This window comes from Sylvia atricapilla, chromosome 1 (genome assembly GCF_009819655.1).
Source record: "Sylvia atricapilla isolate bSylAtr1 chromosome 1, bSylAtr1.pri, whole genome shotgun sequence".
Classification (NCBI taxonomy): domain Eukaryota; kingdom Metazoa; phylum Chordata; class Aves; order Passeriformes; family Sylviidae; genus Sylvia; species Sylvia atricapilla.
This window is the reverse complement of record NC_089140.1, coordinates 28,742,860-28,760,607: the sequence shown is the minus strand read 5'-3', so window position 1 is coordinate 28,760,607 and position 17,748 is coordinate 28,742,860. Positions and strand designations below refer to the sequence as shown.

The 17,748-nt window shown below is 36.7% G+C and overlaps 1 protein-coding gene across 1 annotated transcript in view; it reads left to right on the top strand.

The window, feature by feature from the left end:
* DGKB (diacylglycerol kinase beta) overlaps positions 1-17,748 on the top strand; it is a 328,399-nt gene that overhangs the window by 16,531 nt on the left and 294,120 nt on the right. Inside the window, 1 exon segment of the mRNA XM_066318191.1 lies at positions 14,207-14,463. Coding sequence (XP_066174288.1) covers positions 14,394-14,463 — 70 coding nt within the window. The 5' untranslated portion in view covers positions 14,207-14,393.

Sequence of the window (17,748 nt, the reverse complement as noted above, 5' to 3'; positions counted from 1 at the left end):
TCATAATTTCTGTTTACTCTTCTTCAGGTGCATACCTATTCTTCCTGCTTAGGAAAAGACAACACAGCAGCTGAGATTCAAAGCAAAGTGATCTGTATTTTGTTTTGGCACATTGTTCAGAATCTCCAGCTCCCTTTCTTTTTTTAGGGTGCTTTTGCTGGGACAAGTGGATACATTGAGTGTTTCTGGTCCTTGGGGTGTAGGCTCAGCCCTGGGCACCTCCCCCAGCACCATTAGATAGAGCTTGGCTTGTGCTGAGGAAAAGGGATGGAGCTGCTGGAACTAGATGGGAACCATTTTTTAACCAGGTCCCCTGCATGGGTGTCTGCAAAACCTGGACCCTGAAGTAAACCACAGCATAAACCTCAAGTAATCTAAAAGAAGCCCCAGATGTCTGGAATGGTGTTATTGTTGTGTATATGTAGTTAAATCTGTAAATGACAAAGTTTCATCCAAAGTATCTACTTCCTTTGAACTACTTAATGTGTTAATTAATGGTGTATTAACTGAAGCTAGCTGTACATGAGAGACAGATAATTTTAATTAAAATTCTGAGGCTTGGTTAGTGAAATATCCATGATAATTTTTATAATCTACAGCTCTATTTTAAGTTACTAAATACATTTTTTAGGCATTTAGACTTAAATTTACCAATTCCAATTTTATATGATAGACAAAAGTAAAGCTGTTAAGAAGTACAACTGTTTTATTGACCTGCATAAACTAGCATGGTTTATGTATTTGAATATATTCAGTTACAAATCTCAGTTCAGTTCCTGACTTTTCCACACATGCTTCCTGTGTGATAGCAAGCCAATTATTTAAGAACAAATGCTTCAGTGTGTCTAATGACTTTGAAATGCAATAAGTAATGCCAGCTGAGATCTAGTCACTTGTTAAAATTCACCACTAGGTCTGTATTAATTTTTAGGAATTTCAGTTCTTCACTTCCTTTCTCATAAATTGGAATAGTTCTCATTTTTTTATCTTCTAGTCCCTGTACTTAAAAGAAAGCTGGTCTGTACCACACTGTCCTCTCTGTGATACAGTCACAGAATCATACAATGCTTTGGGTTGGAAAGGACTTTATAGGCCATGTAGTGAGGACACCTTCCACCAGACCAGGTTGCTCAAAGCCCCATCCAAACTGACCTTGAATGTTTCTGGGAATGAGGCATCCATCGCCTCTCTGGGCAACATGTTCCAATGCTTCACCACTCACATTGTAAGAAATTTCTTTTTAATATCTAACCTAAACCCACCCTCTTTTTTGAAGTTCCCCTTGTCTTGTCGGTACCTGCACTTACAAAAAGTCATCTTTCTTGTAGGGCCCCTTTAGTTGCCACAATGCTGCTGCATGGTTTCCCCGGAGCCTTCTTCACCCAACAACCCCAGCTTTCTCTGCCTTCATAGGGGAGGGACTCCAGCCCTCTGATCATCTTTGTGTCCCTTCTCTGGATTCACTCCAGTAGGTCCATATCCGTGTTTGGGGCTCCAGAACAGGATGTGGCACTGCAGGTGTGGTCTCAGCAGGGCAGAGCAGAAGGGCAGAATCCCCTCCCTTGCCCTCTTGGCCATGCTGCTTTGGATGCAGCCTGAGATACAGTTGCCTTTCTGGGCTGCAGATGCACATTGTTGGGTCATGTTGTGCTGCTTGTCCTTGCAAACCCCAAGCCTTTCTCCCCATGGCTGCTCTCAATCCATTCTCCACCCAGCATGTTTTTGTGCTTGGAACTGCCCTGACCTAGGCTTGGGACCTTGCACTTGGTCTTGCTGAACTCCATGAGGTTTGGATGGACCCACCTCATAAGTCCCCCTGGATGTCATTCCTCCCCTCCAGTGAGTAAATCTTATCTCAATCTCTGCTTTTATAATACAAGTACATCCCTACTTATTATGCTGTTGTTACTACTTGACCTTTTTCATCTGTGCCATTGGTCTAGCCAGAAACGAGCAGAAAAATGAAATGCATTTAGGCAGTGGATGTCAGAGTGCTGACATTGGAGTTTGGGTTAGAAAAGCAGTAGATTCCCTAGGCTGCATAATTTCACTTGCCCAGTTCTTTTTAACTCTGGGATTTTTGTCTATGCAGTCTGAGCAGCTAAGTGTAAATGGTAGTACCTCAAATTCTGAATCACAGATTTGTATGGATGCACATCACCTGAGAGTGGATCACCTTTCTCAGTGGTATTTTTGTTTCCTTTTTCTTCTTGTGTCTAATAGTAATTTTTTCTTGGGTAGAACACCCAAGAAAACACATGGCTTGCCTCAAATGGGAAAATAGAGGGTCTGCCTTCAAAAAGAGAGCAAAACCTCTTAATTATGAAAGTTACTGAGGTACAGCTAAATCAGTTCTGTGAATATCTGTTGGAACATAAAAGCAAGTTTATTTTAAGTTATTCTTATGTTTTGAGGATGGAGGGTTTATGAGGCTTTAGATGATCTTTGGTGAAGGTACTCAGAAGATAAAACTTGTGTTTCATGAGGAAGTATAACTTCATCATTTATAATAACAACCTTTGGAAAAAGAATTTCTTACAGAATGGTTTTAAATAACAAATTTAAATAGAATATTTTTCTCTCATTTTTTTAACTGACATGAACGATACCAAAATGAGATTATATTAGTAAACTGAGTGATTTACAGATTACATAGCTGTGATGTAGAGCAAACTCTTTTAGGCCTATTTCATATGTAGAAAGATTCAATTTGGCATATTTTAATTCAGGGCATGTGAAAAGAATGACTCATAAATAACAAATCACTTAGTAAAGTTAAACAGATATTCTTTACTGTGAGGGTGGTGAGGCACTGGAACTGGTGAGGGTCTAGGGGCTGCCCAGAAAAGTTGGAGATACCCCATCCCTGGAAGTGTTCAAAGGCAGGTTGAATGGGGCTCTGTGAAATATGATGTAGTAAGTGGTGTCCCTGCCCTTGGCAATGATCTTTAAGGCCCTTTCCAGTCCATTCTGTGACTGTATGGTTTCTGTGAACGTAACTGTTCTTAAAATTCTCACATTCTCCAGTTGATTAAAGTGAGTTTTACATGGGTGGCTCCTGGGAAGAGTGTTATGTAAGTACGTCCTCTGCCTTTTGGTAAGAGTAGACAACATGAGGGACTTTGGAAAATCTCTTTGTTTGAAAGCTTTCATGGATCAAATCAGAAAGGTAAAAAAAAAGAATAAATCTTAACCCCTAAAAAATCTGCTTTTTAAAAGCAGATTTTTTTAAAGTACTTAAAAAAGTAGTTTTTATATTCCTATCTTGCTAGATTTCAATGGAATTCAGACTCTATAATACAAATATTTCATATACATCCTTCTTATAAAGCATCTAGACCTTCGGTGATGACTTTGTACAAGTAGATGGAAGAACTATTACGGTAGTTCCTAAATACAAACTGAGCTATATAAAGCAAATACAGGGTAAAAAGGTTGAAAACCAATGAAAGATGAAATGTGACTTAACAAGCTTGTGCCTGTTCATAACTTAGGAGGTTTTTTTCATAGTTTTGCTTTAGTAATAGGAAGCTGAGCATAAATATTGTGGATAATTCTGCCTTATTCAGGATCATGTTGAAGTTCTACAGGACCAATTTTTAAACTCTTCTAGTTGTCAGTGTAAAACAGATTTTACACTTTTCTGTTTGAGACGCCTTTGTTTCAGTCCGTAGACCTTCAGTTGGCTGAAGGTAGTTATATGGGTATGTTCTGAAAGTTAAGTTTTACAATCATAAATTTTGAAGCAAAGGAAACAACTAAATAGGACTTGAACATCTGACGTGGAATTCATCAAGTGTGTTGTGTTCATCCCAGTGTTTCAGCTGAGAAACCAACAAAACCAGTAGCAAGAATTGCAGGTTGAAGGCAGAAAGACTTCTCTGGATGTGAAATAGTGCAATAGGTACTGTTGTACAATTGTTTACAATTAGTGCTGCTTCTATTCAAGTTAAGAATATAAATTCATGGAGGTAGGACATCTCTAGTTAGTATTACCAGGAACAGTAGTGCTCTTACCTGATACTTCCAGTTGCCATCGATTTTATTACAATTTTTTCTTTGCCATTGTAAAGAAAGTCTTCAACAATTTAAGCACAGAAACAACAATAAATAATTGAGTTTCTTTTTGTGTTTGTGTATTCTACTTTCCTCACTTTCTTACCCTCTTTGACTTCTGGCTTTTCATTAGTTATCATGTTCTAATATATAAGCCATTTCGATGTAGAAAAATATATTCAAAATAGATTAAATGTTTCATTTCTCAGTAGATGTACTTGTTTATTTTTTTGAAAGAAAATGAAAGGAAATGTATAAAACATTGCTTTTCTTTTTAAAACTATGTTAAAAATGAATTGCACAAAAATGATTAATGGTTTAAGTGATGATATTTATGATTCAGAAGTAAACATATAGATGATTTTTAGTATATGGCAAATTTAGTAATAGCAAAAAAAGAGGCCAATCTGCACTGTAGAAGTGTTCCAATATGAAGATTATTTAGTAATCATTTGGCTCTTGAATACAATTTGTAGATAGGATTAAAACTCCCTTGGGCAAAATCATGTGGGTCCCTAGGGGAATTGCAGAGGATGAGGAAACACAAGCATCAACATTCAGCAAAGTCAGGGAAAATTGTTTCAAATTTCAAGCTAAAGTCTTACTAAGCAGGTTCAGATTTTTTTTATCCAACAACTGCACTTTTAAAGTGAGTAGCTCACTGGAGTAAAGTGATGCTTCCCATGTGTTTATCCTGTGTCTCTTTTCAGGTCTATTTGAGCATGGTTTATTACTGTACCTAAGGAGGTTGTTCTCAAGTTTATCAGTCCTATAGGCAGAAGGAAGTGGATTGTGGCAAAATTGGATGTTTGTGTTCACAGGCTGGTGAAGGGAGGCTATGCTGTTGCCCTCAACACATCAGGAGGGTTTAAGTCCCACCAGTGTTCCCTCAACGTATATTTAGCAGTTTATAGACAAAACAAGCAAAACCCAGACCAAATCCTGAAGGGATGGGTGTGTGCATTTTGGACCAGCAATAGGATACCAGCTACCTTTTTCTATCAAACCATATGATAATGTAGTGTAAGTTAAAATTGACCTTAACCTTGACTTGGCTTGGTGTTTCCTGCATCTGTTCTCCGATTTGAGCAAAGGTTTCTTTCTGAAAGCTTCACATATTAGAAGATGCTTCTTTTCTGCCAGTTCCACTCTTCTCCTATCTACAGAGAATCATACTTGCAGTAGCAGTAATTTCAGTGTTGAGGACTACTGTAAAAACATAAGGAGAATTAATTGCAACATCTAAAGAGAGAAAATAATTAGGTAGAATTCCAGAGAAAGACATGCTAGAAAAAGATAACAGAAATGCGGAACTTCTCTCAAGAGAAAAAATATATTTAAAATGCAAGCAAAATATAAGCTAGTTCAAAGGATTCCCAAGGGAAAAAAGAGACAGGGTCGATTTTTTTATTCTTCTTCCCTTTAAGATGGGAAAAACACTGAGAAACTCAAATTAACAAAAGTAAACTTTCATATTGAAAACTGAACACCATGGAAAAAGAACACGAACTTAATTGTATAAAACTGTAATAATGTACCTTTTTCAATTAAAAGTGAAATCAAATACCAAATTTTTGTTAAAAATTCCATGGGAATATTGTTACTTCTTAGCTACAAAGGATTCTGAAGTAAGTAATATACTGAAGTCAGTAGGTGGAGGGTAATGGATTTCACTGTTGTGTTCTCATACCCCTCTGAAAAAAAATCTGCACAGTTAACCATGAAGATGTAGGGTTTTCCTATCAGAAAGATGGGGCAATGTGTTAAAGTCTTCAAGTTTATAAGGCTGTCTGGGAGGGGTGGACAGACAGACAAACAAATGAAGGACCCTCAGTCAGAAAATGCACTTCCATCTCTGACCCGATCTTTAGAGTGTAGTTCTGCAAATGCCAGTTCTCTGTCTCAGTTTACTCAATGGCAGTATATGAACTGCAGGAAAGTCCTTATGGATATAAAAAGAGATAAGAGGCTCAAGGTGTGTTTATGCTGCAGAATGATGTGGGGCTAAGCTGCCTTTAAGTCACGGTTTCTGGTATTGAGAACTGTGTACCTGTGACAGCCTGGACTTCTGCATCCCTTGGACATGTCAGGCAGAGGTGCAAGGCCTGCTCTGATGCTTGTGATGCTGAGACAACTTGGATTTTCTTTTCTGGCTTTATTTCAGTAGACCTGCCTCACTCATGCTCTGCTTGTGCATACACACCTCTAGGTCAGTATGGACATGGCATCAGAGGTAATTCTAGAAACATGCAAATGACTCTGTTCATTGGTCCTTCACAAACCTAGCAGTTTTTATCTTCTTAGAGGTGAATTTGAATGGGTCAGGAATTTTCTGGGTGAATAGGGAATTGTACATTGAGATGCTGCTGCCACCACATAGTTTACTAAAAATGCAGATATGTATTCTTATAGGCGAGGGGCCACCTTACTTTGATAACCCATTTGATATCTCATTATCACTGAACTCTTTTATAGTAAAGGTAATGAAGAAATACAAAACCATTTGTGGTTGTCTAGAAGGCTCCATACTATCCCAGTGGAGAGTGACAGTGCCAGCTATTCATATCCCAGGACTGCAATAATTCAATCAACTTCTCCATACAGCCCTCTCCCTAGGGGGAAAAATTAAAAATTCCACATAATAGAAAACAATCTAGCATGAACTTCTCCTATAAAATCCTTTAACCTGCATGCTAACCTGATCTTTATTCCCTATACAGATTTCCTGTTGATTAAATCAGGTTCATATTTTCACAAGTTTTTTATGAGAAATTCCATTGCCCTGTTCCCAGCTTATTTTAAAATTACGCAAAGTGTTTGAATGAGGACAGCAGTTAACAAATGTTTTCCTCTAGCACTGTGGAACGTTTTTGTCTCAAGACTAAAGAACAGCTCTTCAAAGACTTATTTCCGAGCATGAAGTAGGAATTTCTGCCCCAGGAAATTATGGATCATCAGAATTCTTCCCCAGTTGTAAACTATTCCTATCTTGCTAGATTTCAGCTTTTCAGCTTTGCTTTCCTGTAATGTAATCACCCCTAGAGCACCTAAATATGGAGAGATTAATTAAATCCAACAATTAAGCAAAAAAAATCCCTGTAGTTTACTGCCAACAAAAGTTAATTGTTCGGCAGAATTTAGAGGTTACCCCATGAGAGGGAAATTAAAGAAAAGAGGAAGAACAAATGGCAGATAATAGTCAAAGACCTTAATCTCTGTTGATACAGGCTCAAATACTTGTCGTTCTGGTTATGGGGAGGTCTGTGTAGAGCTCATACCAAAGGAGGCACTTCCTGGAGATGGCTTTCCTGGGGAAGATGGCAGATGCAGAATTTGGGAGGCAGAGGCAGTCCTCAATATGTTTAATCCATGATGCTCTAGATTTTGGAGGAGTTTTGGTGGGTGGTATGGAAAGAATTGTTTGAAAGACTGATTAATCCTCTCCTCAGAGTGATTTATTAATGGACAGCCTGATGTGCTGTGTTCCAGAGAATTTATTATAGACTACATAGATATACCTATAAAATCCAATCCAATTTCAAAAATACTACCAGCTGTCTAGATTTTTTTTTTTTTATCTGAACAGTTTATTTTCTACTTTTGTTGGGGTCAGTTTTTTTTTCTCTCTTTCTTCTTTAACCCCTCCTAGTTTTAATATGTTTATAATTAGTCACTTATAAAGTGAAAATATTATTCAGTGTGATCATTTAGTCATAAAAAAAGGGTTTCAAATTTTAGTGGCCCTATGAAAAAATTGTCTTGTTTAGTCATTGGTGTAAAATAGTGAGAAGGATGAATAACTCCTCAACTTTTCTAATTTTCACTTAAATCTGTTTTTGTAAAATTGTTACTGTGATGTTTCTAACATCAGGAACAGTTGCATGGCTCTCACTTGGGGGAGAGTTTTGAATTATGTACTAATTCTCTCATAAGCATAAAATAAATTGCAGTGGTGGTTTTTTTGATTCTTTTAGTTTGTTCAGCTGTATTATTTAAAGAAAGAAAAATACTTTTATATACTTTTGATGAATTGGCAAAAATACTTTGTGGTATTTGCTTGTCCCAGATTCCCCTCAGTTTTCATTTATTTCAATATTTCTTTTAAGTGAAGAAAACACTGAGAAATTTGAGTATAGTTCTTATGACTTGGTAGGTAGTTAATGTAACAACCTGGAAATAGCAAGCCCAACAGTTGTAAAGTTTTAAGTTTAATCAGAAGTTGCTTTTAATGAATACATATGATGAAGTAAGGGTACATGGAGGGTGTCCTGGATAGGGTTAGTTATAAACTTAGTAGCTGGTACAGAGCTGTATTTTAGATTGAGTATGAGAATTATGCTGATAACAGTGTGTTTAGTTGTTGCTAAGTAGTGCTTACCCTAAGTCAAGGACTTTCCAGTTTCCCATGCTCTGCCAGTGAGGAGCTGCACAAGGGGCAGGGAGGGAGCACGGCCAGGGAAGCTGGCCAAAGGGATATTCCGTATCATGGAATGTCATCTTGAGGGCATAAACTGGGGGGAATTGGCTGATTGCTGCTCAGAAGAGGCTGATTGCTTCTCAGGTGAGCAACTGTATTGGGCATCCCTTCTTTCTCTTGGGTTTTGTTCCACATTGTCCTTTTGGAATTTTTTTTTTCCCCCTCACATTATTATTCTTAGCAACTTTGCTTCAGCTATTAAACGGCTCTCAAAGCAATCCTGAGTGTACTCAGTGATGTTGCCATCTTGCATTGTGATTGGTTTTTATCAGTTCCCAGTTTTTGTTGCTAATATTTTTCTCTGTCACAAATGTAGCATTGGTGAAATGTTTTCACAAAGATTCAAGTATTCTGCTTAGCATGCCACAGTAGGGTTTGTGTTGCATGTCCTCTTAGTGTTTACTGATATATTCCATATAAATAATTCAAGAAAGTGAATTTGAGTAATTGCTTCTCTGAGGAATACAGTCCATATCTTTTGTATTAAAATTTAAATGGATGTTTTTACATGTCCCAGACTAGTACTCCTGGGAATAAAGTAGTCAGTAAAACAAGTGTGCTTTTGAATTGTGCTGGTCACTTTTTTAAAAGGAGAGATTTTCAGCTTGATACAGAAACTGTCACTGATTATAGTGTCAATGTTTATAGTTTATATTTCAGAATTGTATTAATTTACATCAGTAAACATCCTTTGCTAAACTGAAGAAAAAAGTGTATGACTAGAAAGACTCAATGCTAAATACAGTCCAAAATAAGGGATATTATTACGTAAATAGGCAATTTATATTGGAAAAAGCTGTTGTTTTTTGTTATGGGGCTTCATTTTTTTTCATTCATGCCATTAATCCGGTAGCAATTATAAGTAATTACATTATTTCTGTATTTGAAAGTAAAGAAACCAGAATGATGATTAGCAGATATTTTAGTTGGATTTCTCAACCATCAAAATCTTCATACTATACTTTAACCCATGCAAATTTGGAGTCTTTCTGACTTTAGAGACATTGTTCTCTACAAAGTGTAAAATTAATTGCAGGAATACCTACACGTCTTGTATACCTGTACATAATGCCTGCATTTCCAGGCAAGAAATTCATGTTTGTTAGCATGTTTGGGTTTTTTTGATCAACAGAGAGAAGTTTCAGGCGGACACGTAAGCATCTGTTATCTGACATGTAAAAATTCTCCTTTGGAAAATCCGTGATGTCACCCACACTGAAAATCACAGGATCTACCTAACCATGGTGGAAGTGTAGGACTCTACTGAGGGAAATACCAAGAACATTCTGTACAGAAATGTTCTTGATAGGCATAGTTGCTGAAGCCTCCATAGCAATTAAGGTATAAAATATTCTGTGTTATTTATTCCTATTCAGGCGAAAATCATTAATCAGTCCTATTGCAGAAAACTGCAGTTTCTGTGGAAGGAAACTTGCTATAGCTTGACCTTGTGCCCCGTCCATGGAATAACTGGAAGTTGTTGAAATTGATGTGAGATAGACATTATGGAAGGACTGGTGGAAAGCAAATGATGGCTGAGCCAGTTTCTAGGCTAGATTTTCCTGTTATGGTAAACAGAAGTAAGTCCCTTAAGGCATGCATTAAGATGAGTGTTGTGCTTTCAGACACAGCAGCGAGGTTGGACCTCAAAAGAAGCTCCTCTGCCTTTCATCAGGAAGTTGTGTTGGATTGGTTGAGAAACTGGATATGTCTCCATGGGCGAAGTTTGAAGCTGAAATGAGTGTTGTTGATCAGTTTTGTGGGACTGGTGTAATTTATATCGCCCTGAATACTCTGAAAACTCATCTTTCCTTGTGGGGAGGGCTGTATGAGGTGGAATGCGATTGAGTTGTGAGGTTGGCATATAGGGAATTTGCCTCTATGTTTTGTTTTTTTTTTCCTCTATCGTGTATTCATTTTTCTTTTCTCAGAAAGGCTTCTGTAGAGCAGCTGAGGATTTTGGTGGCATGGAGAATTCCTGGAAATCTAAGTTTGGTAGCAATGTTGGCTGAATGCTAAGTAATTTGATTTGTATAGTTTTTAACAAAGCTTTGCTTCCTAGTTTGGGTATGTGGCCTGGTAGGAATCCTGACAGAACACTTAATAAACTTTCAAATCCAGAAAGGACAACATGTTAGAAAGAGGAGAGTGGAATTCTAAGACTTATTATAGTCAATGGCTAGACCAGGAAGATTTTTTTTTAATTCTTTTTGTGATTAAATGAATGGTTTATTAATGTCATGTTCTTAGTTTCTCTTATTTGTAAGGCCTGCTTTTTGTCTGGCTGAGAGGGCTGTGAATCTTGCCTAAGTGTATATTAACAAAATGTATGCACAGATTTGAGTTGCCCAGAATAGGTCAAACTCTTACAGGATTGCTGGAAAGTTCCTTACCTGACATTGTGTGTATTTTTAACTGTATGCTGTATTGTATTCTTCAGAGTAATTTATTGCTAGATGAACAGATCAGTTCACTGTGTGTGTTCTGTTCAGAGCTGCTGATTTTTATTTTGTCTACCAGCAAGCACATTTTATTATTGTTGTAGTTCAAGAGTCTGTTTTTCCTATATGATAGTATTACCACTGATATTACTTTCCTCTTCATATACTTTTCTATAGGTTTCTAACTCCATAGCCTTCCTGGAGTACTTGATGAGCACTAAAATAAAGTGTGAAGAAAAGAATTTATATTAAACGCTTCAGAAAAAGATAATAGAAATTAGCTAGTATTTTCTTCTACAGAAATTGGAATATTTGCATATGTAGGTGATCTTCCAGTATATACCTTAACAAATAACACAGATAGCATTGATGACTTTTGTCATCAGCATCTGTATACTGTGTTTATTTTCTTATAACCACAATATTTTCTACATAAAATGGGGAAATACCACTGTAAAAGGTTTAACTGTGAAAAAGGAAGTGATGCAGGGATCTTTCCTTGTTTAGGACTCTGTTGCAGCAGAACCTAACAGGGAACTGAAAAAAAGAAGTACCTAGAAGGTTCCTTTTGGTGAAATCTTCCCCATTATGTGTCTATGTATTTCTGCATCACATACACTGAGGTGGAGTCAGGACCTGGCTGCAGTCCGAAGACCAGTGAGCCATCCTCAGAGGACTGCCTGCCTTTCCTTTCTTGTTCCCAGATTACACTTGGCAAATTAGATCCACTGTATCCCCTACAGGTTTTACTGTGCAATTGAGAGTTGTCCAGAATAAAAATGTGACCTTAAATTCTGTTTAGATGCAAACTAGGTCGTCTTTTCCCCAGAAAGAAAGCTGCCATGGCCATGCTACATTTTTTCCATTGCTGCCGTCTCATTCAAGCGATGTATGTTTTGTTACAGCTCTGCTTCTAGGCTGTAGAACCTGGGTGTCTGGTAAAGGGGAAAGGATGTCAGAGTTGGTCATTTAGATCTGTTTTTGCTGCTGATGAACTGTGTGTGCAACAAACTTTGCAGACAGTGGTCAACTAAAGGTATTGCATATGAATAGATGGATCAGAGCAGAGTGAAGAGCAATTATCATAATAATGATATATCATTACTTTGCTAGCTGTAGTAATTGTAACGGTAAGCTGTTTATCAAAAATATGCATACTAAATAATGAAGACAATCTCTAACTTTACAGTATTCAGCAGTGTTAGCTTTTGGAGGTAATTACGCTAATGTAGTTAAGGATGATGCAAATAGTAAAACTGGATGAAATTGTGGTAGAAAATTTCGGTTATGTTAAATCAGTTATGCAAATACAATTTAAGAAGTCAGTAAAATCTGATCAGTTGCCAAGATTATAAAAAATATATACCTACTTGAAGATATAAAACCGTCTTCAATGCAATCTAATCAACTGCCAGAGATGAAACATCTCTAATTTGATTAAAATGACCTGGTTGACCATAGTTATTTTTTCTTGAGATGAATAGAAGTATTGAAGTTCACAAGACAGAATGATAACTTTTCTTACTAAATAGCACATTTAGCTTTTGTAGTTGCTGGCCATTTTCAGGCACTGACATCGATTCACAGAGGTTTGAGGGCTGATATGCCTTGTACTTGGCCAATATTACACACATTAATGTTGCATTTTTCATCCCAATCTCCATGCTCCTGTTAGTTTTTATTATTTTTTCAATTATATTATACAATTACATTATATATTCAATCAGATTCTAGATCTTCCAACTCATCATATTTTTTTGTAATAGAGGAGATGAAGAGCAGAGGAATCTCTTCTAGTACAAATTTTTAAAAGGCAAGACAGCTGTTACTGTACTTAGACAGACTTAGTGGCTCATAGTATAGACAATGCATTCAAATCATTCACAATAAAGGATCTGAGAGCAATGAAAACTCTGGGCCTAAGGTGTCTTCCTTAGTGTCTGCATGAATTTCTTTGACCAGCGATGATACTTGTGTATGTAAATCAGGGGAAAAAAAAAAACCCAAAAAACCAGAAAAAAAGGTGTTGTCTGATTAGGTTAGTGTGGGGCTTTTTTAATATGCTTCTGTTCCTAGTAATTTTTTTGGTTTTTCAATTCTTTGTCCTTATGACTCATTTTTCTATTCCTTCTTAGCTACCAACTCTTCCTCCTTACTGCTCATTCCATTGCTGTGTTAGTGTCTTTTGGTCTGAATTTTTTGTTTGCTCTTTTTGTAATTTAACCCTTATAAATTATACATTGCTAGACATAGAAAGAGATTCCACTTACAGTCTAAAATTAGCTTTCTAGTCTAAACTGGTCTTCTAGGCAACCTCTGCAATCAATGAAAGATAAATACCACAGGAGGCAATTCATCACATTTTAAGCTTATGTTGAAACTGGAAGGATTAATTGCTGCCTGGGCCACCTGTCTCTTTGTGATGATTAAAGGGAGCACCTGAGATGACTATCTCAAATGAAATACCTGGCTCTTGGGTGGCTAAAATTAGATGAGAAGTAGCCTACGTGTTGTTCAAGGAGTGGTGTTGGTGATGGATTGCTTTCAGAGGGTCTGGCCTACAGAGGTAGAAACTGCATAAAATTGGGATGAGAAGGCACACGCAGTTTGAATTTTCTTTTTCTGAACTGATTTGTGATGGTACCAACAGTTATATTTGATTTTCATTAGTGAGCAGCAATGTTGTGATGTTCTAGAAATCAAACCCCTACTATTTAGTTAGAATACTTAATATTTGTATAGCCCTTATGTGAGCTTCTCGGCAAACTTCAGAATATATTTCATTTTTGGCATGGAGAGTTAGAAGCTTCATAGCATTTCTGACAATTATGTTGTTATACAACATAACTGGGTACAAATCCAGTTACAGAAATTAAATTTTAAAATCATAAGGAACTAAGTTTACTGATAAGATAGTATCTGCTATTTTAGTGGGTTTTACTAAATTTGGAGCACCTCCCTAAAGTATTTCTAGATACATTTGATCATAAACAGCCGATAAGTTTTAGTGAATGCTGCACATAAGCATTTGGAATTAAAAAAACCTTTCAGAAATACATATAAAACTATTTACAGACAAATATGGTCTGTAAATATTTTGAGCAAAACTGTATATGAGAAAATATTTACTCGTTACAGGTATTCCCAGAGGAAATCTGGTATTTTTTATTTTGTATTTTATTCTGGTATATTTGGTATTTATTCTGGTATGTCATATTTATTCTTTTAACAGTGCTGTAACTTGCCACTGAACCAACGCATTTGGAACAGTTCATAGCATCACAAACTTCACATAGACTGATGCCATCTCGGCACTTTCCAGACACTGTGAACTGAAGTTAACAATCTTTATGGAGTTTATAACACCTGGGTCAAAAGGAATATTCTTCTGATATACAAGGAGGACCCTCACTACCAGTATGACGAGCCAGGAGAAGTGGGTTAACCTTAGCCCTGGAGAGTTCTCTCAGCTTCAGAAATATGCAGAATGTAAGTAATTTTAAAAAATATTTCATTTCATGGCTAAATAAAAATTAAGGAGTATTTTGAATGTAGACATAGAATTGTTGTGTTATTGATGCTATTCACAGCTTAGAAGCAGTGTATCCAGGTTTTATATTGATGATTCATTGCTTTCAGAAACAGTTGTGAAGAAAACTCTTTATGTCACATTTTTTATATGAATAATCTTGCTTGTTTAAAATTATATCACCAAATAAATAGTAAACATAATAGAGCAGTTTTAAAAAATCACGTTTGATAATACTGCTTCCTGGGAAAATATTTTCAAGTTATTTTTCATTATTTTTTTTTCAATATCTGAATTTGAAGATTTCTAATAGAGATAGAAAGTTACGTGTTTTTTTTTCTTATGCATTCTTATAACTTAAGCTTGAGTGCAACGTTTGCCAAAACATTTGCCTTCCCTGTTGGAAAAAAAAAGGCATTTAAGATATTTCTTTGCTTTTGGCTTCCCTTTGCTCCTCCAACACTCCTTGCATACACAATAGTTCAGAGGCATTGTTTTAGTAGAACTGTTGGTGTCAGGGAAATTGCTTCAATATATTTGTGTTCAGGTTTGTGTGTGTACATTAAAGAAAGATATGTTGTCTTTCAAGCTTCCTCTGCTCCTCTGTAATGAAAGGATGTTAGTTTTTTGGAAATGTGAAATGTGACACATTTTTGTGAAAAAAAGTTGAATTTCTGAGGCAAATAGAAAAAAAAGTTAATAATGCCAAAGGAATAAACCCTGGTTATGAATTTGAATTTCTGGGCTGTCCAATTTAATTTAACTAAATGACTGAATAACAATATCTTTAAGTGTGTGATCTAAGATTTTAAAATGCAATTTAAAAAATTGCAACCAGTATTTTTGAATTTGATATATTTTTATGTCATTTGGCAAGGTTCAAAATGTTGTGATGACAGATATCTTTACTCTTTACTAAATAATAATTAAGTTATGTGGAATTTTGTAAAGCTTGAATATATATATAATTGCTTTACTATTTCATTGTCTTTGTTGACTTTGGAAAGGCAATGAACTGAAAATTATCAAATGAAATTTGGTGACTTGGTAGAGTTTGATTCACTTAAAAATTAAAAAAAAAAAATTTAATAAAACCCCTAAACAACAAAAGTTAAAAAAAATGCATTGCTCATTTTTCTCCAGCATGGAACTTGAAGTAGCAGTGGTTCTCCTGCAGGATGGAAGGGTGATCTGGGTGGGTGTCTGAAGGTGACACTGTGGGGAGGTTTGGCTTTGTGGCAGGTGTTTGCCAGCAAGTGATGGTGATGAGCACCCAACTGTGCTTTGTGCTAAGGAATAGGTTTCACTACAGAACTTTGGAAAAAGTAGGGAATTCATAGAGAAGTGATTTGTTCTGCGTTCATTCTCTGATATGCAGGCTCTTCATTTGCTCTGCCTTTCAGTCTGGTGTAGAGATTTTACTTATCTTGCCTAAATTGCAGCATTATTTTAACTATGGAAGATTTTAACTTTCTTGAATTTAAAAAAATACAATATTTATAAATTCTGTTCTAGTTTGCATCAAGCTGCAGCTTGATTGGTAGAATAAAGAGTATAGTCTACCAAAAATCCGTCTGCCTTGGATCATACTCTTAGTGGCTGATAGTCACTTCTGCCTAATAAGATCACTGGAAATCAATATTACTTTTGTACATCTGTGTTGGGTTGATTGTGGCAGGATGCCAGTTGCTCACCAAGCTGTTCTCTCATGCCTCACTCTCTTCCCATGTTCAGGGGTGGGGTGCATTCCATGGGAGACAGTTCTCCACACACTTCTCTAGTGTGGGCCTTTCCCCTGGGTGCAGTTCTTTGTTGATGCAGAACTGATGTCTTTAGGTGGTGAATGGGAAGATGTGATTTGCTGAGCTGCCTTGTGCTAGAACCAGTGGGAAGTTCTTAAGTACAGGAGGGTTTTGATTTCTGCTTTGGAGCCTAAGTAAATTTGGTTAAGAAAGTTTCCTCGTCCATTTTAGGCACTTCATGTGTCTATTAATGCAGAAAGTATTCTCTTTAAAATGCATGTGCTGGTTTTTTTGCGTGTTGACTTTTTGATCGGGAAAGAACTCCTTGCACAGTTCCCTTCTAAGCTGGCTACAGCAGTGTGAGACAATGTTTTACTTGACAGCCTCTGCTTGGGGCACAAGCACCACACCACCTGGCAAGTCTGAAAACCTTAGTTTGGATCCAGTGTAGGAAGGGGTGACACTCTTCTCCTGCATAATGGAGATTTGGAGGAGTGAGGGATTTGGGTTTGAGTCTGTTGAGGTTGAAGCTCAGTCTGAAACCATATCCTTGATCTTTCCCCTATCTGGAAAGCAAGCCTGTCTCCCTTCTACCTGTTTTATGAAGAAGACTTGCTGCCAAATTTTGCTGAAATCAGTCACTGCAAGTGTTATGGTTTCCAATATGAAGGGAGAAGTGGGTCCACACAGGTTGTAAGGGACAGATTAAGTGCCTGTTCTTATCTTTACACAGAAATAGTACTCAGGTGGTACCTAGAAGAGCTGCTTCTCTTGGCATCAATCCCTTTAAGTCATGCAAAGAAAATCTCAAACTATATTTAGATACAGACTGCACAGATAATAAGTACATCCAGAGTTGAATCATATGTGCATATATAACTCATATAAGTGTGGACATTATAGATCCAACTGTCTTGGACTTAGAGCATGAATTCCCCTTTTAGTCACCGAAGTAGGTGTGTGGATCTTTCAATGTATAAAGCCCTATAAACTACTCCTGTGGTTTCTAGTGCTCGGAGAAGGACACGTGCTTTTCACTTTCTGACTGAAAGACACTTCGGCCTAGTTCAGTGTAGTTCTTCTTTTTATTAATCTTCTCTGAGCTTGATGATAGTCTGTCTATTCTGGCAAGTACTGTTAAAAAAGGTCTGATCCTAGCTCTGTGTGCAGATAGTGTCCTTGTAACCACTTTGAGAAGTTCCTACCACATCTTGTCTGCTTGTTTTGTTCTTCACATAGTTACAGTATGATTCAGTGCTTTATCCAGCTGTACTGTTTGGTGAACCCAAACCCTGAATGCAAAATTTCTTTCTTGAATATATAATAGCTTTTCTCAATTTCCATAAATATAGCTGAACAGCAAAGGAGAATGAGTTCTCCACCACTTAGTCCTAATCACAAAGTATTTCCTTCTAAGCAGCACTCAGAACTTCATAGTAAGTGAATGTCGTCCTGTAAATCAATCCAAGGAGTATGTAATTTTTTCTTACTGAATTATTTTTG